General features: G+C 44.6%; 1 protein-coding gene across 1 annotated transcript in view; it reads right to left on the bottom strand.

Annotated features, from left to right (window-relative positions):
- The window catches only part of LOC137651319 (retinol dehydrogenase 12-like), a 67242-nt gene that overhangs the window by 29792 nt on the left and 11039 nt on the right, over positions 1–26411 (bottom strand). Inside the window, exons 3-4 of the mRNA XM_068384594.1 lie at positions 22156–22344; positions 4111–4269 (exon numbers count right to left, since the gene is read on the bottom strand). Of these exons, the coding sequence (XP_068240695.1) occupies positions 4111–4269; positions 22156–22344 (348 nt within the window). The remainder of the gene's footprint in view (positions 1–4110; positions 4270–22155; positions 22345–26411) is intronic.

The following is a 26411-nucleotide window of genomic DNA, read 5'->3' as shown; positions in this document are numbered from 1 at the left end:
TCGTAAAAACAAGAGGAGCAGGGCTGAGACCGAAGCACAGTGCTCGGAATTGGTACACCACATTCCTGTATACAAACCTCAGATACGGCTGAGACTCTGGGTGTATAGGAATGTGGAAGTACGCATCCTGCAAGTCGAGAGAGACCATCCAGTCTCCCTCTCGGACTGCTGCTAGAACGGATTTGGTGGTCTCCATCGTAAACTTTGTTTTGACAACAAACACGTTGAGAGCACTGACATCCAGCACCGGCCTCCAACCTCCTGTATGCTTTGGAACTAGGAAGAGACGGTTGTAAAACCCCGGTGATTGAAGGTCCGAGACTTTCACCACCGCCCCCTTCTCTAGCAACTGAGACACCTGAAGATGTAATGCCTGTCTCTTTGACTCCTCTCGATACCTGGGAGAGAGGTCTATTGGAACTTTTACTAGAGGAGGTCTCCGTACAAAAAGTATTTTGTACCCCTCCTTTAGCAACAAAACAGACTCCCGGTCTGCACCCCTCTTCTCCCAGGCCTGCCAGAAGTTGGTCAATCTGGCCCCTACTGCTGTCTGAGGACGTGGGCAGTCAGACTCTGCCACGGGAGGACTTAGATCCTCTCCTATTACCTCTCTTACTATCGGCACGAGAGCCTCCCTTACTGGGAGCTCTGCCACGAAAGGGCGGGATAAACCTTGTCGCTGGAGTATCAAATTTAGGTCTGACGACATAAGAGGACGAAGGAGCAGCCTTACGCGCAGACGTGGCCATCAAATCATGAGTATCCTTCTGCACTAGAGACGTTGCGATATCCTTAATCAACTGCTGTGGGAACAGGGCAGAAGACAAAGGCGCAAAGAGTAGTTCTGACCTTTGACAAGGAGTGACACCTGCAGACAGGAAAGAACAAAGTCTCTCCCTCTTATTAAGAACTCCTGCCGTAAAAGTAGCAGCGAGTTCATTAGAGCCATCTCGGATAGCTTTGTCCATGCAGGACATAATTTGCACAGAGACATCACGGTCAGCCGAGGAGATCTTCCTGCTCAAGGCTCCCAGCGACCAACCCAAGAAGTTGAAAACTTCAAAGGCCCGATAAACTCCTTTGAGGAGATGATCTAGGTCTGAAGAGGACCAGCAAACTTTCGAGCGTCTCATGGCCAAACGACGAGGAGAGTCTACGAGGCTTGAGAAGTCTCCCTGGGCAGAGGCAGGTACTCCCAAGCCGAGAACTTCTCCCGTGTCATACCAGACGCTCGCGCTAGAAGCCAGTTTAAAAGGGGGAAAAGCAAAAGCTGACTTCCCCAAACTCCTCCTGGTCATTAACCAGTCGCCTAGTAAACGCAAAGCTCTCTTAGAAGAGCGAGAGAGCACTAACTTTGTGAACGACGGAGTCGAAGCAGCTAGGCCCAGCGTGAACTCTGATGGGGGCGAACGAGGAGCAGCAGACACAAAATGATCAGGAAAAAGTTCCTTAATAATAAGCATGATCTTTTTAAAATCAAGAGAGGGCTGAGCAACTTTAGGCTCCTCTCCATCCGAAAAAGTCCCCAAAGGCATATCAGTTGGAAGGGGATCAACGACTTCCTCATCCGACGGAACTTCGTCCGACAACTGCCGAGTCTCGCGATACGGAGAGACATGCCGAGGAGGCAACGCTTGACAGGCTATGTCAACATGCGACAGAGCAGCAGCAACAGCTGAGGAAACGACGTCACGCCGCGGCTGCAAAGACAAAGTCTTGTGACTGACAAACAACAACAGCCTGAGTTGATTGCCGTTCGACGTCACGTCGAGACTGCATTGACTGCAGGGTCTGAGCAGGAAAAACAACCTCTGACTGCGGTGACAGACGTTCAACGTCACGTCGGGGCAACGGAGCCGGTCGACGAACGTCCCTGCGGGGCTGCGGTGACAGCTGCTGAACGTCAGTGCGACACTGCGGCAAAGGGGGTTCCACGTCACGTGACTGACGTGAATGACGAGGAACACGATCAGAATCGCGTTTAAAAGCACTAGAAACGTTAGCGCTAACATCATACGGACGAGAAAACACTCGTTTAGGCGGCTGAAGGCCAGAGTGATGCTTATCGTACTGGCGAACCGCAAGCAAAGGATCATCGCGAACCTGTTCATGCTCGTAATCTTCCATAAGGGAGGAAAGTTTAGACTGCATGTCCCGCAGGACAACCCACTTCGGGTCAACGGGAGTCGGAACGGGCCGTGATGTCGGTAACGTCTGAGCAGGCAAAACATCGCCCCTACCGAGACCCTCGGACTCCGTGTTACGTTTTCGCTTAACAGGCGAACAGCCATCCGATGACTGCAAGTGGTCAGAGCTGCCCCAATGGCTACAGCCAGGACGCTGGACCTGTCCTGAAGGGACTGACTTGCGCTTTAAGGGCCTAGAAACCTTGCGCCAAGGTTTCTTATGCGACAAGTCGTCGGAGGACGAGGAGAACTTAGTCTCACCCGTCTTATGGTAAGGACGTTCTTGATGAGAAACGTCTGATACCAAAGAGGGAACGTCTGTACGTCGGTTTACACCTCTCGCCCCCTTAAGTCATACGACATTTCTTCTCCCTGGTGCAGGGGAGCCTGAAAGAGGTCTCGGACTAGGGGAGCGACAAGCACGAACAGACGAACCCTCGGTCGCAACACTAAACACATTTTGTGCACTTTCCACTTTACCACTTAGATTTTCTACTTTACCACTTTGACACTTTAACAACTTAACATCGGACATAAGCTGGTTCCTGTCCGAGGCTAAGGATTCAACCTTTTCACCTAATGCTTGAATAGCTAAAAACATATCGCGCATTGAAGGTTCATGAGTGCTAATAGGGGGTTCAGGAACTACCACTACAGGGGAAGGAATAGGTTCAGGGGCATGGGAGGAGGAAAATTCCAAAGATCTGGACGAGCTTCTCCTCACCCTATCTCTTTCGAGCTTACAAGTATACTTTTCATACTCTAACCACTCGAATTCCGACAAGATCACGCACTCCTCACACCGATCTCCTAATTGGCAGGATTTACCCCGGCAATTAGAACAAACAGTATGAGGGTCGATAGAGGCCTTCGGAAGACGTTTGTTACAATCTCTCGCACATTTGCGATATACAGGAGAAGGGTCAGCCATTATGAACAACCAGAGAAAATCCAAGTAAAGCCAAGTTCATCAACAAAAAACAAAAGCAAAAAAGGTTTCAAGAGTTTTATTGAAGAAACACACCAACACAGCGAAAGCCAATAAAACAACCAAAACAAAGTACTTCACCAATTCGGTAGAAAACTTGAGGTCTAAAGCGAGCGGAACCAATGTTGTCGGTGACACCGACAGAGAAGAACTGGAGTGGTTGAGAAGTATATGCGGTATCTGGCCGATAGTCGGCGCTGGTGGGCACACCCGCAACCTTCATGGCGATCGCTCGCGAGTTTTTGGAATCTGTCGGGCCGTCGGAGACGTCAGCTATTTATATATTCACCGGCTAAGTTTAATATTTAAATAAGAGAATTTGTGAATTAGTGTAGTATTATATAATTGTGAGAGTAATCTCTAAAGCCTCATGTAAAGCAAAAGTTAAAGTGTACTAAATTGAGCTTATCAAAGAATTACACATTAACAAACATTATTGTGGAAGTTAAAGAGGGATTATTGTAAAAATTATGCATGATTTAAAAGTTTACAAGGTACTACACTTCTATATCTGTTTTTAGTACTGGTCATTGTTGCTAGAATTCCATTCTTTTCTTACTTATTTTTCCCCATGTGGATCTTTTATTTAATTTCTTTGGTGGAAATACTTCCTGAATTCAGCATTAACCAAAACCAACAACAAATAAAGATGCATAACCTAAAGATCTCCATCACTCAAATTAATTTGATAGATTCCAATTAATTATGAAACGTAATATCTTTTCTTCCAAATAATATATCTATCACTATTACTTCAAAGTACTGTACAATATCTATATAGTAAATATTGCTGTACTATGCAAATTTCACAATCAAGGGAACAATTTACTTTGAAATACCCTAACAGTCTCAACAACAAGCTATCTTAAGGTTTCCATAAAATTAAACATCTTTCATCTATATTAATTCAAAATGCTTCATAATCACAATACTTACTTAGATGTGCTAGAGAACTAAGGGAGATGACACGGGCTGGTTCTGAATGGGTTAAAAGTGGAAGAAGAAGATTGGTCAGAAGAAAATGGCCAAAATGGTTGGTCCCCATCTGCATTTCAAATCCATCTTCTGTCTTCATGAATGGACACATCATTATGCCTGAAAAATAATGTATGGGTTTCTCAGATCGTTTATTTATTTCCTTATTTCCTTTCCTCAATGGGCTATTTTTCCCTGTTGGAGCCCTTGAGCTTATGGCATCTTGGTTTTCCAACTGGGGTTGTAGCTTAGCTAGTAACAATAATAATAATAATAATAATATAGAATACAACAGTACTGTATTAACATTATATAAATAGAGAAAACAGTACCATTTAAGAACAATCACATTAAATCATAACTGTTAAAGTTTCAAGAACAATTTCCACTTCGTAATATCACGTGTTGAAAGGCCAGTTACATTTATTGAAGAACCAGGGATGTATATTCCCCATATGGGCATTCTTGGACACAGTCAACAGGAGACAGCTCAACTAGGGTGGTTGCATTTCCTTATTTACCAGTCTGGCTTATTTTCAAGGCCAAACCACATACAGTACAACTAACATTGTTATCATACAGTATTGAAATGTTAAGGACCGCGAGCACTACCATGAATACAACATAATACATTACAGTGTTCATTACATTACTAATCAATAACAACTCTGCAACCAATTATTAAAAAATCCCAGATATTTTAGATCATTTGTACTTCTCCAAACTATACAAATCAGACTCCCTTAATAGAAATATGAATTCAGCAAAGCTGGATTGATCATTAAAATCTAATGAGTTTATAACAACAGACGGGTGGCAGGGACTTTCGACTTGCCGAGTGGTTGAAGCAGAAAATGTAAACTTAAGATTCAGGTTTGTGTAGTAGTTATGAAAAATACAAATTACTTGAAAAACATGTAATTTATTCCTACATGAATAGAAAACTTTGTCGTTTAATCATCCCTATGAGGGAGGCAGTCCCTGTAAACCAAAATTTTGGCTGGATCTACTTTTCTGGGAATTGTCAGAGCTACTGGTCATATACAGGAGCAAAGGTGATGACTCTGGCAACCTACAAACAGCCTGTGCATAGGGGTTCCATAGCCATTAGATTAGACACGTGCTAAGAAATAAATAATTATACTCTGTCACAGGAGAGCTTATATCTTTATATGGGTTGTTGTTCAACTGTACCTACAGCCATAATAAGAAATGGTTTTAAAAAATGTTATCCATCCTACCCTTCATCTGGGAAAGATACTTCTTTACAAATCCTGGTTACTCAATTATGAAGAATGCCTACATCTGGAATCCCATACAAGTTACAACAACTGCGACTGCTGCATCCCCAATGAGAGGGGGGGGGGGAGGAAGAAAAGTACAAGTTAGTTCTTCTATTATTATTACTAGATAAGCTACAACCCAAGTTGGAAAAGCTGGATGCTATATGCCCAAGGGCTCCAACAAGGAAAAGACCCCAATGATGAAAGGAAATAAGGGAACAGATAGAATTGTGTACCTAAGTGTACTCTCAAGCAACAGAACTCTCACACTAATCATGGAAAGACCATGGTACATAGACTATGGCACTACTCAAGAATAGAGAACAACGATTTGATTTAAGGCTCATTATGTCTAAACAGTTATCTTGGATGAGATGTTCCTTGTCCCATGAGGGAGCTAGGCTGGCTACACAACCTGTGCGATATCAATATCACAGACACCTTTATATTGTGGTTTTCTGAGGGCTGAGTTTTATATTTTTCATTTAAAGCATTTTACAGTAATATTGATGCATATATTGGTTTTGTTGTTAACACATCAACATTTGCAAACTTACTTGACAATACCATTTACACCAATGAGGGCCCTGGGATCTGGCCTATTCCACTTACAAAGGGATATTTCTTAACACTCCTTAGTGCTAGTGCTTATGTCCAAATATTGGATGCTAGTTAAACAAATAAAGACTTGTTCTATTGTGCCCTTGATGAAGTACTGCAAAACATCAACAGAACCGATACTTTTTTCTGGGAGATTTCGATGATTTCCTCGTGTTTGAAACAAAAAGGCTCTACTTGAAAGGGGCCATAGGTCACCATGGTACAGAGAAAGGCCCTTCCACACAAGAGGGCAAATGCAGGGCGGGCACTGATATGTCTGTAATTCTTTTGCTTTGAAACAGTGTTACCATATCAAATAGTCCAAGGCAGGCAAACGTATGACGGGCCAGACACCGGGCAGAGCGCAGTCGGACTTGCGTCTGACAATAGTCAGGCACCTATCCAATGCAACAATGGGCACAGGCACTTCGATGGCTCCCTCATTGTTTTCTCGTCTATGATGTCATCTACACTCATGATTGTCGCCCATACAACAAAATAGTAACAGTGTCTGTATGCCATGCATTTGCCCCTCGTGTGGAATGGCCTTAATATGAATGCTAATTGCCTTCATCTCCCCTCCCTAGGCTATATGTTGGGCACAATCTCCTCATAAGAAATTATACTGTCTGGCCTTGAAAATCTTGAAACTATCAAGGGACTCTCTTCCTCAAACAACCTAGGTAGTAATTTGGCCAAGGCCTATTGAGATACTACCGCTAGAATATTATTGGGTCTTTTGACTGGCCAGACAGTACTACATTGGATCCTTCTCTCTGGTTACGGCTCATTTCATCTCTGCCGATGCATACACAGAATAGTCTGGCCTATTCTTTGCAAAATGATATTTTAATTATAAAATAAATTTTTGAATATACTTACCCGGTGAATATATAATAGCTGCTGCTCCAGCGGCTCGACAGAAAACACACACAAAAACTCGCGAGCGATCGCTATGAAGGTTGCGGGTGTGCCCACCAGCGCCAACTATCGGCCACATACCGCATATACATGTAAACAGACCCAATTTTTCTCATCCCGCTGGGTCTCTATCGGGGAGGAAGGGGGGCCTTTAATTTATATATTCACCGGGTAAGTATATTCAAAAAATTATTTTATAATTAAAATGTTATTTTTATAATAAAATAAATTTTTGAATATACTTACCCGGTGATTATATAAGCGGCAGCTCTGCTGCCCGACAGAAAAACTCTACGCTCGAAATCCGCCAGCGATCGCTATGCAGGTAGGGGGTGTACTTCAACAGCGCCATCTGTCGAGCAGGTACTCAGTACTCAATGTAAACACAGAACTCAATTTTCTCCTCGGTCCACTGGGTCTCTATTGGGGAGGAAGGGAGGGTCCTTTAATATATAATCACCGGGTAAGTATATTCAAAAATTTATTTTATTATAAAAATAAAATTTTTCAATATTAAACTTAGCCGGTGATTATATAAGCTGATTCACACCCAGGGGGGTGGGTAGAGACCAGCATTAATTGTTTACATTATTATGAGCTAAGGATTTCGTATTTCATTTTAGCAGTTATTCAAAATAACAAACATAAAATAAATAAGTACCTGGTAAGGAAGTCGACTTGAACAATTACTCTGCCTTTTTTAAGTACGTCTTCCTTACTGAGCCTCGCGATCCTCTTAGGATGCTGAGCGACTCCTAGGAGCTGAAGTATCAAGGGTTGCAACCCATACTACAGGACCTCATCAAAACCTCTAATCTAGGCGCTTCTCAAGAAAAGAATTTGACCACCCGCCAAATCAACCAGGATGCGAAAGGCTTCTTAGCCTTCCGGATAACCCAAAAACAAATATAAAAAACATTTCAAGAGAAAGATTAAAAAGGTTATGGAATTGGTTGAGCCCTCACCCACTACTGCACTCGCTGCTACGAATGGTCCCAGGGTGTAGCAGTTCTCGTAAAGAGACTGGACATCTTTAAGATAAAAAGACGCGAACACTGACTTGCTTCTCCAATAGGTTGCGTCCATTATACTCTGCAGAGATCTATTTTGTTTAAAAGCCACTGAAGTAGCGACAGCTCTAACTTCATGTGTCTTTACCTTCAGCACAGCATGGTCTTCTTCATTCAGATGGGAATGAGCTTCTCGTATCAACAGTCTGATATAATAGGAAACTGCATTCTTTGACATAGGTAAAGAAGCTTTCTTAATAGAACACCATAAAGCTTCTGACTGTCCTCGTAAAGATTTAGTTCGTCTTAAATAGAACTTAAGAGCTCTAACAGGGCATAAGACTCTTTCTAGTTCATTTCCAACCATATTTGAAAGGCTTGGAATGTCGAACGATTTCGGCCAAGGGCGAGAAGGTAGCTCGTTTTTGGCTAGAAAACCAAGCTGTAAAGAACATGTAGCCGTTTCAGATGGAAATCCGATGTTCCTGCTGAAGGCGTGAATCTCACTGACTCTTTTAGCTGTGGCTAAGCAAACCAGGAAAAGAGTCTTTAAAGTGAGAGTCTTTAAAGTGAGATCTTTAAAGGAGGCTGATTGTAGTGGCTCGAACCTTTCTGACATCAGGAATCTTAGTACCACGTCTAAATTCCATCCAGGTGTAGCCAAACGACGCTCCTTCGTGGTCTCAAAAGACTTAAGGAGGTCCTGTAGATCTTTGTTGTTGGAAAGATCTAAGCCTCTGTGACGGAAGACTGTTGCCAACATGCTTCTGTAACCTTTGATAGTGGGAGCTGAAAGGGATCTTTCTTTCCTCAGGTATAATAGGAAGTCAGCTATTTGGGTTACAGAGGTACTGGTCGAGGACACTGATACCGACTTGCACCAATTTCGGAAGACTTCCCACTTCGACTGGTAGACTCTAAGAGTGGATGTCCTCCTCGCTCTAGCAATCGCCCTGGCTGCCTCCTTCGAAAAGCCTCTAGCTCTAGAGAGTCTTTCGATAGTCTGAAGGCAGTCAGACGAAGAGCGTGGAGGTCTGGGTGTACCTTCTTTACGTGTGGCTGACGTAGAAGGTCCACTCTTAGAGGAAGAGTTCTGGGAACGTCCACCAGCCATTGAAGTACCTCGGTGAACCATTCTCTCGCGGGCCAGAGGGGAGCAACCAACGTCAACCTTGTCCCTTCGTGAGAGGCGAACTTCTGCAGTACCTTGTTGACAATCTTGAACGGGGGGAATGCATAAAGGTCTAGATGTGACCAATCCAGTAGAAAGGCATCTATATGAACTGCTGCTGGGTCCGGGATCGGTGAGCAATATATTGGGAGCCTCTTGGTCATCGAGGTTGCGAAGAGATCTATGGTAGGTTGGCCCCATGTGGCCCATAGTCTCTTGCACACATCCTTGTGTAGGGTCCATTCTGTTGGGATGATTTGACCCTTCCGACTGAGGCAATCCGCCATAACATTCATATTGCCTTGTATGAACCTCGTTACTAGAGAAAGGTTTAGATCTCTTGACCAGGTGAGGAGGTCCCTTGCGATCTCGTACAACGTCATAGAATGGGTCCCTCCTTGCTTGGAGATGTACGCCAAGGCCGTGGTGTTGTCCGAGTTTACCTCCACCACTTTGCCTTGAAGGAGGGACTTGAAGCTTTTCAAGGCCAGATGAACTGCCAGTAGCTCCTTGCAGTTGATATGTAACGTTCTTTGATTCGAGTTCCACGTTCCCGAGCATTCCCGACCGTCTAGTGTCGCACCCCAGCCCGTGTCCGATGCGTCCGAGAAGAGAACGTGGTTGGGGGTCTGAACAGCCAGGGGCAGACCCTCTCTGAGGTTGATACTGTCCTTCCACCAAGTCAGTGCTGACTTCATCTTCTCGGAAATGGGGATCGAGACCGCTTCTAGCGTCTTGTCCTTTTTCCAGTAAACAGCTAGATGAAATTGAAGGGGACGGAGGTGTAGTCTCCCTAACGAAACGAACTGTTCCAGGGATGATAGCGTCCCTATCAGACTCATCCACTGTCTGACTGAACATCGTTTCTTCTTTAGCATGTTCTGGATGCATACCTGGGCTTGACTTGTTCTGGGGGGCGACGGAAAAGCCCGAAAAGCTTGACTGTGAATCTCCATCCCTAAGTACACTATAGTTTGGGATGGGACCAGTTGGGACTTTTCCATATTGACCAGGAGACCCAATTCCTTGATCAGATCTAGAGTCCACTTTAGATTCTCCAGACAGCGACGACTGGAAGACGCTCTTAGAAGCCAGTCGTCCAAATAGAGGGAGGCTCTGATATCCGCTAAATGCAGGAATTTGGCAATATTCCTCATCAGCCTCGTAAATACAAGAGGAGCCGTGCTTAGGCCAAAGCACAGGGCTTGAAATTGGTAAACAACCTTGTCGTAAATGAATCTCAGAAAAGGTTGGGATTCTGGGTGGATGGGGACGTGAAAGTATGCGTCCCTTAGGTCTAAAGAGACCATCCAGTCTTCCTTTCTGACCGCTGCTAGAACTGACTTTGTGGTCTCCATGGCGAACGTCTGCTTTGTGACAAAGACATTCAGCGCACTGACGTCTAGCACCGGCCTCCACCCTCCTGTCTTCTTTACCACTAAGAAGAGACGGTTGTAGGAGCCCGGGGATTGATGGTCCCGGACTTTGACTACAGCTCCCTTTTGTAGCAAGAGAGACACTTCCTGCTTCAAGGCTAGCCTCTTGTCTTCCTCTTTGTACCTGGGAGAGAGATCGATGGGAGACGTTGCTAGAGGGGGTTTGCGGACAAACGGGATCTTGTACCCTTCTCTTAGCAACTTCACAGATTGCGCATCTGCGCCCCTTTTCTCCCAGATCTGCCAGAAGTTCTTGAGTCTGGCTCCCACTGCTGTCTGAAGAAGGTGGCAGTCAGACTCTGCCTTTAAAGGACTTGGTACCTTTCTTCTTCCCACGTCTCCCTTCGGCACGAGCACCTCCTCTGCTGGAGGCTCTGCCACGAAAGGGCGGAATGAATCTGGACGCTGGAGTGTCCATCCTGGGTCTAGATACGGTAGGCAAAGGGGTGGCTTTGCGGGCAGAGGACGCAACCAGGTCATGGGTGTCCTTCTGAATCAAGGAGGTAGCAATCTCCTTTATCAATTCCTCTGGGAAGAGGCACTTTGAGAGAGGAGCAAAAAGAAGTTCCGATCTCTGACACGGAGTTACTCCAGCTGACAGGAACGAGCAAAGGTTTTCCCTTTTCTTGAGGACCCCGGAAACGAACGAAGCCGCAAGCTCACTGGATCCGTCACGTATGGCCTTGTCCATACAGGACATAATGAGCAAGGAAGTTTCCTTGTCAGAAGGGGAGATCTTCCTGCTCAACGCTCCTAAACACCAATCCAAAAAGTTAAAAACCTCGAAGGCTCTGAACACTCCTTTCAACAGATGGTCTAAGTCTGAAGGAGACCAACATATCTTAGAGCGTCTCATGGCTAGCCTGCGGGGAGAGTCTACTAGACTTGAGAAGTCGCCCTGGGCAGAGGCAGGAACTCCCAAGCCGAGAACTTCTCCCGTGGCATACCAGACGCTCGATCTGGAAGAGTCTCTCGCAGGGGGAAACGTAAATGCTGTCTTCCCAAGGTTCTTTTTGGACTGCATCCATTCTCCCAACACTCGTAAAGCTCTCTTAGACGAGTGGGCGAGGACGAGTTTCGTAAAGGCAGGCGCGGATGACTGCGTGCCTAAAGCGAACTCAGATGGAGGAGAGCGTGGGGCCGCAGATACAAACTGATCAGGATACATCTCCCTGAACAGTGCAAGAACTTTCCTAAAGTCCAAGGAGGGTTGCGTGGTCTTGGGTTCGTCGATGTCCGTATGCGGGTCGTCAATGTGTGCAGCGTCGTCATCATCAGAGAGTCCATCATCTGAAAACTGAGGAGGAAGCGGCAAAGGAGTAGGAATCGGCTGGTCAGCTGAGTCCGGCAGCACGGGTGCACGCGTGACTGAACCGGACGCAACGTCATGGAACTGTTGCCCAGTCTGTGAACTGGCAACAACCATAGCAGAGCGGGGACGCAAAGCGTCTACTCCAGACTGTCTAGTCTGCTGTGGGCGAGTAGAGGTAACCACACTGGGTTGCGGAGGTTGACGCACCGCGTCAAAACAAAACAACTTAGGTTGTTGTTGTAACTCGCGAACGTCAACGGAAGGTTCCGTGCATCGCTGAACGTCAACATGCGGCTGGCAGGGTACACTGGAACGCATGGGTGGCGGGACTCTCACAGCTGGAGTGCGGGAGAAGGTAGCCTCAGCGTCCACTGGACACACAACCGTGGGTGGTTGTAGGCTAGAGGTTGGTGCAGCGTCAACCTTCTCCGCACGAAAGTCCTGCATCAATGACGTTAACTGTGACTGCATGGTCTGCAGCAAAGACCACTTAGGGTCTACAGTAGCAGGTGCGGCAACAGACGGTGTTACTGCCTGATGCGGTACCGCTTTGCCTCTCTTAGGAGGTGAACAGTCATCGGAAGACTGCAGCGAGTCCGAACTGACCCAGTGGCTACAACTGGGCCGTTGGACTTGCGCGGAAGGGACCGACTTGCGCTTAAGAGGCCGCGAGACCTTGGTCCATGGTTTCTTTCGAGAAACCTCTTCCGCAGACGAGGAATAAATGGGCTCTCTCGTCTTCGTGTGGGTGGGGCGATCTTGGTTAGATACGCCCGAAACCACGGAGGGAACGTCTGTTCGCTGATTAAAGCCTCTCGAACCCTTTGGTCGTACGACATTGCTTCTCCCCTGGGCTTGGGAGCTTGCAAGAGGTCCCGGACTGGGAGGACGACAGGCACGAACAGACGAACCCTCAAGCGCAACACTATCTACAACACTTTCCACAACACTACCACTCACTTTGTCACTACCCACTGCACTCTTACACTTCAACTCCTTGACGTCTGCCATGAGTTGGTTACGATCACTCGCCAATGACTCGACTCTCTCACCCAGAGCCTGGATGGCACGCATCATATCTGCCATCGAAGGTTGTTGAGTGCTAGAAGGGGGATCAGGAGCAACCACTACAGGGGAAGGAATAGGTTGTGGGGCATGAGGAGAGGAAAATTCAACGGAGCGAGATGAACTTCTCCTGACTCTATCTCTCTCTAGCCTACGTGTGTATTTCTGGAATTCGATGAAATCGAATTCCGAAAGCCCAACGCATTCCTCACATCGATCTTCCAATTGACAGGTCTTATCCCGACAATTGGAACAAACGGTGTGAGGATCGATAGAGGCCTTCGGAAGACGCCTTGAACAGTCCCTAGCATTACATTTCCTGAACTTAGGGACTTGAGAAGGGTCAGCCATTTTGAATTAGTCAAAGGGGAATTCAAAATCTATCCAAAGTCGTCAACAAATAATCCAAAATCAACAAAAGAATGCAAGGATGTATTGAAGATAACGTCTGCAAAGCGAAAGCTCAAAACTAGAATTGTGTACTTCACCAAAATATGTGAAAACCAATCCAGTAAGCAACAGCGAATTTAGTAGGTCTTGCCGGTGGCACGACAGAGAGAAAATTGAGTTCTGTGTTTACATTGAGTACTGAGTACCTGCTCGACAGATGGCGCTGTTGAAGTACACCCCCTACCTGCATAGCGATCGCTGGCGGATTTCGAGCGTAGAGTTTTTCTGTCGGGCAGCAGAGCTGCAGCTTATATAATCACCGGCTAAGTTTAATATTGAAAAATATCATTTTTAAATATTTAACTTAGCCGGTGAATATATAATAGCTGATTCACACCCATGGTGGTGGGTAGAGACCAGAGTTAATTAAGTTTACAGCGTATATGCTTAGAGTTTTTGACAGTTATATCATAACAAAACCCAAATATATAAAGGTACCTGGTAAGGAAGTTGACTTAGACAATTACTCTGCCTTATTAGTCTGTCTTCCTCACGAAGCCCAGCGATCCTCTTAGGATGCTGAAAGATTCCCAGGAGCTGAAGTATTAAGGGCTGCAACCCATACAACAGAACCTCATCAAACCCCTAATCTGGGCGCTCTCAAGAAATGACTTTGACCACCCGCCAAATCAACCAGGATGCGAAAGGCTTCTTAGCCTTCCGTACAACCCAAAAAACAATATTAAAAACATTTCAAGAGACAGATTAAAAAGGACATTGGAATTAGGGTAATGTAGTGGTAGAACCCTCACCCACTACTGCACTCGCTGCAACGAATGGACCCAGTGTGTAGCAGTCCTCGTAAAGAGTCTGGACATCTTTTAAGTAAAATGACGCGAACACTGACTTGCTTCTCCAAAAAGTCGCGTCCATAATACTTTGCAGAGATTTATTTTGCTTGAAGGCCACGGAGGTTGCTATAGCTCTAACTTCGTGCGTCTTAACCTTAAGCAAACATCGGTCTTTCTCATTCAAGTGAGAATGAGCTTCTCGTATTAAAAATCTGATAAAATATGACAAAGCATTCTTTGACATAGGCAATGATGGTTTCTTAACTGAGCACCATAATGCCTCAGATTTACCTCATAATGACTTAGTACGAGCTAAATAGAACTTAAGAGCTCTAACAGGACATAATACTCTTTCCAGTTCGTTGCCTACGATCTCTGATAAGCAAGGAATATCAAAAGATTTAGGCCAAGGACGAGAAGGCAGTTCATTTTTGGCCAGGAAACCAAGTTGAAGTGAACAAGTGGCTTTTTCTGTAGAAAAGCCGATGTTCTTACTGAAGGCATGAAGTTCACTGACCCTTTTAGCCGAAGCCAAGCACACTAGGAAAAGTGTCTTGAGGGTGAGATCCTTCAAGGAGGCTGAATGTAATGGCTCAAACCTGTCTGACATGAGGAACCTTAGGACCACGTCTAAGTTCCATCCAGGAGTTGCCAAACGACGTTCCTTAGAGGTCTCGAAAGACTTAAGGAGATCTTGGAGATCTTTATTGTTGGAAAGATCTAAGCCTCTATGTCGAAAGACCGAAGCCAACATGCTCCTGTAGCCCTTAATCGTGGGAGCTGAAAGGGAGCGAACCTTTCTCAGATGTAAAAGAAAATCTGCGATTTGGGCTACAGAGGTACTGGACGAGGACACAGATGCTGACTTGCACCAGTCTCGAAAGACTTCCCACTTCGACTGGTATACTCTAATGGTAGAAGCTCTCCTCACTCTTGCAATCGCACTGGCTGCCTCCTTCGAAAAGCCTCGAGCTCTTGAGAGTCTTTCGATAGTCTGAAGGAAGTCAGACGAAGAGCGGGGAGGCTTTGATGGACATTCTTTACGTGGGGCTGACGTAACAGATCTACCCTTAGAGGAAGACTTCTTGGAAAGTCTACCAGCCATTGAAGTACCTCGGTGAACCACTCTCTCGCGGGCCAGAGGGTAGCAACCAACGTCAACCTTGTCCCTTCGTGAGAGGCGAACTTCTGCAGTACCTTGTTGACTATCTTGAATGGTGGGAATGCATATAAGTCCAGAAGAGACCAATCCAGTAGAAACGCGTCTATGTGGATTGCTTCTGTATCTAGGACTGGAGAGCAATAGATTGGTAACCTTTTGGTCAACGAGGAGGCAAAGGGGTCTATGGTGGGTTGACCCCAAGTAGCCCAAAGACTCTTGCCCACGTCCTTGTGGAGGGTCCATTCCGTGGGTATCACCTGACCCCTCCGACTGAGACAGTCTGCCAAGACGTTCAAGTCCCCCTGGATGAATCTCATCAACAGGGAGATGCCTCGATTTCTTGACCATAAGAGAAGGTCCCTTGCGATCTCGAGCAGCGTGAAGGAGTGTGTGCCTCCTTGCTTGGAGATGTACGCCAAAGCTGTGGTGTTGTCTGAGTTGACCTCTACCACTTAGTTTCGAAGAAGCTTTCGAATATCATCAAGGCCAAGTGGACTGCTAATAGCTCCTTGCCGTTGATGTGCATGCTCTTCTGACTTGAGGTCCACAGACCCGAGCATTCCCGACCGTCCAGGGTCGCACCCCAACCCAAATCCGACGCGTCTGAGAACAACACGTGGTTTGGGTTCTTGACTGCTAGGGATAGTCCCTCTCTCAGACTGATATTGCTGTCCCACCATTTCAGGCATGCCTTTACTGGTTCGGAGACTGGGAATGATACCGTCTCTAACGTCTTGTCCTAGTTCCAGTGAGAGGCTAGATGGAACCGGAGAGGCAGAAGGTGTAGTCTCCCTAGTGAGACAAACTGCTCCAGGGATGAGAGAGTCCCTACGAGACTGTTCCAACTCCTGACTGAACAAACGTTTTCTTTTCAGCATTAGTTGGACTTCGAGCAGGGCTTGTTCTATTCGGTGGCAGACGGAAAAGCCCGAAAAAACTGGACTGTGAATCTCCATCCCCAAATATAGAATAATCTGGGATGGGATCAGTTGGGACTTTTAGGTTGACCAAAAGTCCCAACTCCCTGGCCAGACTCAACGTCCAATGTAGATCCTGCAGACAGCGAAGACTGGACGATGCTCTGAGAAGCCAGTCGTCCAAGTACAGGGAGGCTCGGATCCCCGATAGATGGAGGGATTTTGCCACATTCCTCATGAGCCTCGTAAACACGAGAGGAGCAGGACTGAGGCCAAAGCACAGGGCTCGAAACCGGTACCCCACATTCCTGTAAACAAACCTCAGAAACGGTTGGGAATCCGGGTGTATAGGAATGTGGAAGTATGCCTCCTGAAGGTCGAGAGAGACCATCCAGTCGCCTTCCATTAATGCTGTCAAGACAGCCTGGTAGACTTCATCGTGAAGTTTGTCTTGACAATGAACACATTGAGCGCACTTGCCTCTTACGTACTCCTGCAGTGAACATGGCTGCCAGATCATTGGAGCCATCCCTGAGGGACTTGTTCCTGCAGAGAACGTGGCTGTCAGATCATTGGAGCCATCCCTGAAAGCCTTGTTTATGCATGACATAATTGTACAGCAAAACTTCAAACGCTCGAAAAAAAAAAACTCCTAACAGGAGATGGTCTAGCTCTGAAGTCGACCATAAAATCTTGAGCGTCTCATGGCCAGGCGCCAGGGAGAGTCTATGAGGTTTGAGAAGTCTATCTGGGCAGAGGCAGGAACTCCCAAGCCGAGAACTTCTCCCGTGTCATATCAGACTATCGCTCTATAAGCCAGCTTAAAAGTAGGGAAAGCAAAGGCTGTCTCCCCCAAACTCCTCCTGGTGATAAACCAGTCGCCTAGCAAACGTAAAGCTCTCTTAGAAGAGCGAGAGAGCACTAGCTTATAAAACAACGGCTTCGAAGTAGCTAGGCCTAGTGTAAACTCTGACGTTTAGGCGAACGAGGAGCAGCAGTTACAAAAAGATCCGGACAAAGATCCTTAAAAATCAGCATGATTTATTTAAAGTCCATAGAGGGCTGAGCAGCTTTAGGCTCCTCTCCGTCTGACAGAGTCCTCAAGGGAATATCAGTAGGAGGGGGAACAGCAACTTCCTCATCTGAAGGAACCTTGTCCGACAATAGCCGAGTCTCAAGCAAGGGAGAGACCTGCCGTGGTGGCAATGCTTGACAAACAGAGTCCACACGCAAAGGAGCAACAGTAGCAGTCAAGGACGCTATGTCATGTAACTGCTTAAAGGACTGACCAGCAACAACCAACAGGTGCGGGAGGACGCACGACGTCAACTCGAGACTGCCTTGACTGCCTAGACTGAGCAGTCAAAACAACTCTTGACTGCGGTGCTTGACGCTCAACGTCAAAACAAGTTAACTTCGCTGGTTGGCGAACGTCCTGAACGTCAACAAGAGCATGCGGCAGCGGCTGAACGTCCACAAGCGGCTGAAAGTCAACACTGGACTGCATCGAGTGAGGCTCTACAAAACGTGACTGACGTGACTTTGTAACGTCAACGTGACGAGCAAAGGTTCGTTTGGGCGGCTGACGGCCAGGATCTCGATCAGCTAAGCGGCGAGGATCATCGTGAACCTGCTCAGCAGAATAGTCCTCCATAAGAGAGGCAAGCTTATTCTGCATGTCTTGCCGTACAACCCATTTAGGATCAACGGGAATGGTTCCGGTAAGAGACGAGGGTAACGTCTGTGACTGCAAAACCTTGCCTACAAAAAGACTCTCGGAGCCTGTGTTACGCTTTTGTTTAGGTGGCAAGCAGTCTTCCGATGACTGCATAGGGTCAGAGCTGTCCTAATAGTTAAAACCAGGACGCTGGACCTGTCCTGAAAGGACTGACTTTCGCTTAAAGGGCCTTGAAACCTTGTTCCACGGTTTCTTATGCGAAAAGCCTTCGGATGACGAGGAGAAAATCGTCTCGCTCGTCTTATGGTAGGGGCGGTGTTGATGAGACACGCCTGAAACCATAGAGGGAACGTCTGTTCGCTGATCAAGTCCTCTCGAACCCATAAGTCGTACGACATTACTTCTCCCCTGGGCTTGGGAGCTTGCAAGAGGTCTCGGACTAGGCGAACGACAGGCACAAACAGACGAACCCTCGGTCGCAACACTGATAACACTTTGCGCAATTATCACTTTATCACTACGATTTTCTGTTTTGCACTTATTTCACTGAAATCGAATTTTTTAACAATTCACATTAGGTATGAATAAAACTGATTTCTACCTGAAGCACGCAATTCTACCCTCATCAAAAGGTTATAATTGCGAAATCAGTCGTATAATGTAAGCACATTAATACAAGCAAAAAACAGTAAACATATTTTAAGATAAAAAGATCAGTGGCTGGGAAGGAGACTAAACACTAGTTCATTCAAAACTACGTTTTCAATCTCTCACCGTACAGTGCCTTGGGACGATAATAAAAACTAAAAACGTTTTATCCTTTCTCCCCGTACAGAGACTAGGGACGAGAGTAAAAAACTGACTCGAGACCAACGTTACTCGCTTGGGACGAGAATAAAGATCGGAACGTTCTCTCTCCTCTCTCTCTCTCCGTCTCTATCTCTCTCTCTCTCTCTCTCTCTTGATTTCGCACCGAAGAGAAGAGCCCACTTACCTTTCGTCAATAAACAGGTTATTTGACCAAAGGAAAAAACTGAAAGGTTTTTCAATTAAAAAGTTCCTTTAAAATAGTATTTAAAACATTTAAGCTTTGAAAGAAGAATGAACAAAACGTAAGAATCGATTTACTCTTTCTGCAAAGTGAAACCGTGATACTCTCTCTCTCTATCGTAACGATAGAGCGCAAACTGCGTAGCATAAATAAACTAAACGTTAGTTCATCTTTGAAACAGTACGAAGACTATTCAAAGAAAATCTTTCATAAAATATTTACTAAAAAATATTCATTTAATAAGTTTTAAATCATTTGCTCTGTAAAAGTTATTTACGATTGAAAGGGCTCAACGTTGTTTAACTTCGGTTTCCAAGTTAGGACCGCCTACTCTCAGGAAAGGTCGCATATAAACAAATCATTAAAATTTATCTTGATGTTTATTATAAATGGAAAGCTAATCGAAGAGGCCTAATAAAGGCGGTTGAGATATAAAATATATAGAGGAAAATCTATAATTAATTTATAACGTGATAAGATAATTGCTAAAAGCCTAAAACACACTTCCGTACTAAGGGAAGGGTCGGCCATTTAAAAGTCAAAGAAAGTCCAAAAAACAATCCAAAGTCATCAAAAATTAAATCTATCCAAAAACGAGTTCAAGATTTAAGTTGAAGATAAAACACCTGCACTGCGAAAGCTCAAACCAAAAGGAAGTACTTCACCAAATATGTTGAGAAAACTCCAGGTTATACAGCGAGTATTGATACGTCTTGTCGTTAAGGCCGACAGAGAAAAAATTGGGTCTGTTTACATGTATATGGGGTATCTGGCCGATAGTTGGCGCTGGTGGGCACACCCGCAACCTTCATAGCGATCGCTCGCGAGTTTTTGTGTGTGTTTTCTGTCGAGCCGCTGGAGCAGCAGCTATTATATATTCACCGGCTAAGTTAAATATTCAAAATTCTCCTCTTTCCTCATACACTTGACAAGACTGAAATGACCAAACAATTCTTGTCTCAAAAAGTTAACTACGACACTGTGATTCTTCAGTGACTACTTTCCTCTTGGTAAGGGTAGAAGAGACACTCTAGCTATGGTAAGTAGCTCTTCTAGGAGGATACTCCAAAATCAAACCCTAGTTCTCTAATTTTACATGGTGCCATAGCCTTTGTACCATGGTCTTCCACTGTAGTGGGTTAGAAATCTATTGCTTAAGGATACACTCGGGCACCCTATTATACCTTGTTTCGCTTCCTCTTGTTATTTTGAAGTTTTTATCCTCTTGTAACTTTCAAGTTTTTATAATTTATATATGAAAGACTTATCTTAATGTTATTGTTCTTAAACTTCTCTTGTAATTTTTCCTTATTTCCTTTCCTCATTGGGCTATTTTCCCTGTTGGAGCCTTTGGGCTTATAGCATCCTGCTTTTCCAACTAGGGTTGTTGCTTAACAAGTAATAGTAATAATCATAACAACACTTGCAATCTCACATACAGTATTGTACAGCCCCCAATTTTCCCTTATATTAAATTTAATCATATATCTTCTGTATGAGGTGAGATAATTTTTAACACCAAATTATAATAACCACTTTCCCCCAATGTTTTATCCCAACTTTTGGTTCAATAAGTCAAAAAAGCAAAAGAGAATACCCTGTAATTGAAGTATAGTTAGTAACGCATAAGGCAATAACTACCAAATAAAGATCAGCAGCTTTGTTATGAACAACCGATTCCGATATCAGTTCTTTCACTTGCACTTCAACTTTTGTACGATAGTAAGCATTTACCATAGCTGTTACAAATGACATTAGGTAGAATATGACTGATATATTATTACTGTACTGTACAATATACATTTTACTGTTCATGAAAATGTAAATGAAATTGCTCAGAGACTACCTAAAAAACTGGAAGAACATGTAAACAATTTTCCAAGCTCTATAATCAATCTCAGCCTTCGTTGATATAGATGAATACTTGACTCTCTACTCAAGCATCTGGATTGGATCTATCGGTCACAAATTTTGTAAAAAATGTATGTCAGGTTTTTAGCATAGAAGGTTCTCAGTTATTAGATTTATTTTGGCCATAAATTGATTGTCTCTTCTGCCTTCCTTAAGAGCAAAAAATTTTTTTTTAAGATTAGGGCAAGTAATGTCGGAAAAGAGCTTTCTTGGTCTAGTAGAACCATTCAGCAAATTTTGGACAACTATGGACACCTATTTTGTTTTGGGGGATTAGGATTCCAAATTGTCCTCTGTACAAAATGCATGCCATTTCTAGTTAAAAGTTTATGACCAGACTCTCAAAGAATTGGATCAAAAGCTGTGAAGGTTAAGCTTCAGGATACTAGAAGCAAAACAACTACTCCTAATCTGTGCAGAAATCTTAATTCGGAAAGTGTTTTAGAGGCCACTCAATGTGGTGCCATGTTACTGTTCACTGTAAATCAGCTTGGAGAAGCCTGGTTTCCTTATTGAGACTGCTAGGCTCTAAGTCCTGTAGTGGCTGTTGGGTTTTTAACTTTTGGAGTTCAATTAATAAAGAAAAACAACCAAGAATCCCTCATTTCAAGGATGGTTTGTAGTTGAGTCTATATTCAAGTTATTTTACTCTAATTTTTTATCAAATAATTTATGGTACCTATTTCTTTCCTTCACTGGCATCCCTCCACCAGTGTGGAAGTCAGCAATAGGAACATCATAGGAGCTTCATCAAAATAGAATTTTTATAGCAAAATTTGTTATTTCTATACAAAACCTACCTGATGTTCATATACATGCCCACCATCCTCTCTCACTGATTTATATCAAGAGAACAGGGAATAGTTTGACTTCAAAACTGATATATCAAAGGCACTCAACATTAACCACTAGTGTGTGCCATTACTTCACCAGCAGCATGTGTATATTGAAAAAAAGAAAATGGGATTTTTTTATTTTAGCAATAAACATCGATAAATCAAGCTTCTGGAGCAGCAATATGAACATCAGGGCAGTAAGGAAATGAGAAATTTTATTATTAAAATCAGTATCTTTTAATTATTCAAATATACTGAAACTTATATTTCAGGGGGAAACTTAAGCTATCCTAGAAACATCCAACAATTTACATAAAACAAGAGCGATAAAAATGTATTTCCGCTTGGAATATAAAATGAACCACAACTGATTTCAGTACTGCAAAAAAATTATTCTGTTAAATCCACTTACCAGCATTATTGATGAGCATGTGTATCTTTTTCTCTTTGGCCTTGAGTTCCTCAGCAAAGGCTCTCACTGATGCCAGGGATGCCAGGTCTAATTTCATGACTACAAGCTCATGTCCGGTTTCCTTTTGTATTTCTGCTGCTGCTTTTTCAGCTTTCCTCGTGTCTCGACAAGCCATGATTATCTTTGCTCCTACATTGCATGAAGAGGAAAAAAATTACAACAATAAAGGGAAGTAAGTATAATTGTCAAGAAACACCACAATTACACAGTCACATAATTAAAAGCTTCTTTAATTCTTATGTTATAAACTTGACAAAATATATAAAAAAAACCTTAACTGGTCTATCACTTGATAACCAATACAGTATCTCAAATTTTAAGTTCAACTTTCTACAGTATTATTAAAAAAGCAAGTCTTTTTAATAGGAGCAAAACTTCAGCTAAACTGGAACAGCCATTAATATTTAATAAGGTAGTTATATCTACCAGCAGAAGGCAAGGTTCCCCCCCACCCTGAAATCAGTAAGATCATTATGCCTAAGACTTGCGGGTTGGTAGAGTCAGGAAATAGTAGTAGTAGTAGTTGCTAAGCTACAATGCTAGTTGGAAAAGCAGAATGCTATAAGCCCAGGGGCTCCAACAGGGAAAATAGCCCAGTGAGGAAAGGAAACAAGGAAAAATTATATTTTAATTATAAAATAAATTGAATATACTTACCCGGTGAATATATAATAGCTGCAACTCTGTTGCTCGACAGACACATACAGTAAAAACTCGCCAGCGATCGCTATACAGGTTGCGGGTGTGCCCACCAGCGCCAACTGTCGGCCAGATACCACTCTCGATGTAAACAAAGACTCAATTTCTTCTCATCCCACTGCGTCTCTATTGGGGAGGAAGGGAGGGTCGTTTAATTTATATATTCACCGGGTAAGTATATTCAAAAATTTATTTTATAATTAAAATATCATTTTTAAATATTTAACTTAGCCGGTGAATATATAATAGCTGATTCACACCCAAGGAGGTGGGTAGAGACCAGAGTTAAATATGTTTACATCGTACAAGCTAAGAGTTTTTTTATTTCATTTTGACAGTTATCAATATAACAAAACCAAAATAAATAGGTACCTGGTAAGGAAGTCGACTTAGACGATTACTCTGCCTTGTAAGTACGTCTTCCTTACGGAGCCCAGCGATCCTCTTAGGATGCTGACAGACCCCCAGGAGCTGAAGTATCAAGGGCTGCAACCCATACAACAGGACCTCATCAAACCCCTAATCTGGGCACTCTCAAGAAATGACTTTGACCACCCGCCAAATCAACCAGGATGCGAAAGGCTTCTTAGCCTTCCGGACAACCCATAAAAAACAACATTAAAACATTTCAAGAGACAGATTAAAAGGATATGGAATTGGGGAATTGTAGTGGTTGAGCCCTCACCCACTACTGCACTCGCTGCTACGAATGGTCCCAGTGTGTAGCAGTTCTCGTAAAGAGACTGGACATCTTTCAAGTAAAATGACGCGAACAATGACTTGCTTCTCCAATAGGTTGCGTCCATGATACTTTGCAGAGATCTATTTTGCTTAAAGGCCACGGAAGTTGCTACAGCTCTAACCTCGTGCGTCTTAACCTTAAGCAAAGATCGGTCTTCCTCACTCAAGTGTGAATGAGCTTCTCGTATTAACAATCTGATAAAATATGACAAAGCATTCTTTGACATAGGCAAGGATGGTTTCTTAACCGAACACCATAAAGCTTCAGATTGGCCTCGTAAAGGTTTAGTACGAGCTAAGTAGAACTTAAGAGCTCTAACAGGGCATAAGACTCTTTCTAGTTCGTTGCCTACGATCTCCGATAAGCTAGGAATATCGAAAGATTTAGGCCAAGGACGAGAAGGTAGCTCATTTTTGGCTAGGAAACCAAGTTGCAGAGAACAAGTAGCTTTTTCTGACGAAAACCCGATGTTCTTGCTGAAGGCATGAATCTCACTGACTCTTTTAGCCGAGGCTAAGCATACCAGGAAAAGAGTCTTTAAAGTGAGATCTTTCAGGGAGGCTGACTGTAAAGGCTCAAACCTGTCTGACATGAGGAATCTTAGGACCACGTCTAAATTCCACCCAGGAGTAGCCAAACGACGCTCCTTAGAGGTCTCGAAAGACTTAAGGAGGTCTTGCAGATCTTTATTGATGGAAAGATCTAAGCCTCTATGCCGGAAGACCGAGGCCAACATGCTTCTGTAGCCCTTGATAGTGGGAGCTGAAAGGGATCGTCCTTTTCTCAGGTATAAGAGAAAATCAGCTATTTGGGCTACAGAGGTACTGGTCGAGGATACGGAGACTGATTTGCACCAGTCTCGGAAGACTTCCCACTTCGATTGGTAGACTCTAATGGTAGACGCTCTCCTTGCTCTAGCAATCGCACTGGCTGCCTCCTTCGAAAAGCCTCTAGCTCTCGAGAGTCTTTCGATAGTCTGAAGGCAGTCAGACGAAGAGCGTGGAGGCTTTGGTGCACCTTCTTTACGTGTGGCTGACGTAGAAGGTCTACTCTTAGAGGAAGACTTCTGGGAACGTCTACTAGCCATCGAAGTACCTCGGTGAACCATTCTCTCGCGGGCCAGAGGGGAGCAACTAACGTCAACCTTGTCCCTTCGTGAGAGGCGAATTTCTGCAGTACCTTGTTGACAATCTTGAATGGTGGGAATGCGTAAAGATCCAGATGTGACCAATCTAGGAGGAAGGCATCTATATGTATTGCTGCTGGGTCCGGGACTGGAGAGCAATAGATTGGAAGCCTCTTGGTCAGCGAGGTTGCAAAGAGATCTATGGTTGGTTGGCCCCAAGTCGCCCAAAGTCTCTTGCACACATCCTTGTGGAGGGTCCATTCGGTTGGAATTACTTGACCTTTCCGACTGAGACAATCTGCTAGGACGTTCAAGTCGCCCTGGATGAACCTCGTTACTAGGGAGATGCCTCGATCTTTTGACCAGATGAGCAGGTCCCTTGCGATCTCGTACAACGTCAGTGAGTGGGTACCTCCCTGTTTGGAAATGTACGCCAAGGCCGTGGTGTTGTCAGAGTTTACCTCCACCACTTTGCCTCGAAGGAGATTCTCGAAGCTTATCAAGGCCAGATGAACCGCCAAAAGCTCCTTGCTGTTGATATGCATGCTCCTCTGACTCGAGTTCCACAGACCTGAGCATTCCCGACCGTCCAGCGTCGCGCCCCAGCCCAAGTCCGATGCGTCCGAGAAGAGAACGTGGTTGGGTATCTGAACTGCCAGGGGAAGACCCTCTCGTAGGCTGATATTGTCCTTCCACCAAGTCAGACAAGACTTTATCTTTTCGGAAATCGGGATCGAGACCGCCTCTAGCGTCTTGTCCTTTTTCCAGTGAAAAGCCAGATGGAATTGAAGAGGACGGAGGTGTAGCCTTCCTAGCGAGACAAATTGCTCCAGGGATGACAGCGTCCCTACCAGACTCATCCACAGCCTGACTGAGCAGCGTTCTTTCTTCAGCATCTTCTGGATGGAGAGCAGGGCTTGATCTATTCGGGGGGCCGACGGAAAAGCCCGAAAAACTTGACTGTGAATCTCCATCCCTAAATACAGAATAGTTTGGGATGGGACCAGCTGTGACTTTTCCAAATTGACTAGGAGTCCCAATTCCTTGGTCAGATCTAGAGTCCAATTGAGATCCTTCAGACAGCGACGACTGGAAGAGGCTCTGAGAAGCCAGTCGTCCAAATAAAGGGAGGCTCGGATGTCCGATAAGTGGAGGAATTTCGCCACATTCCTCATAAGCCTCGTAAACACGAGAGGAGCTGTGCTTAGGCCAAAGCACAGGGCCCGAAACTGGTACACCACATCTTCGAAGACGAATCTCAGAAAGGGTTGGGAGTCTGAGTGAATGGGGATGTGGAAGTAGGCGTCCCTTAGGTCTAGAGAGACCATCCAGTCTTCCTTCCTGACCGCTGCTAGGACTGACTTTGTGGTCTCCATGGTAAACTTCGTCTTTGTGACAAAGACATTCAAAGCACTGACGTCTAGCACCGGTCTCCAACCTCCTGTCTTCTTTGATACTAGGAAGAGACGGTTGTAAAACCCCGGTGATTGAAGGTCCGAGACTTTGACCACCGCTCCCTTCTCTAGCAAAAGAGACACTTCCAGTTTCAGGGCTTGTCTCTTTTCTTCCTCTCTGTACCTGGGAGAGAGATCGATGGGGGACGTCGCTAGAGGGGGTCTGCGTACAAAA

This window comes from Palaemon carinicauda, chromosome 12 (genome assembly GCF_036898095.1).
Source record: "Palaemon carinicauda isolate YSFRI2023 chromosome 12, ASM3689809v2, whole genome shotgun sequence".
Taxonomy (NCBI): domain Eukaryota; kingdom Metazoa; phylum Arthropoda; class Malacostraca; order Decapoda; family Palaemonidae; genus Palaemon; species Palaemon carinicauda.
The sequence above is the reverse complement of the archived record's forward strand: the minus strand, read 5'-3'. Positions and strand labels throughout refer to the sequence as shown.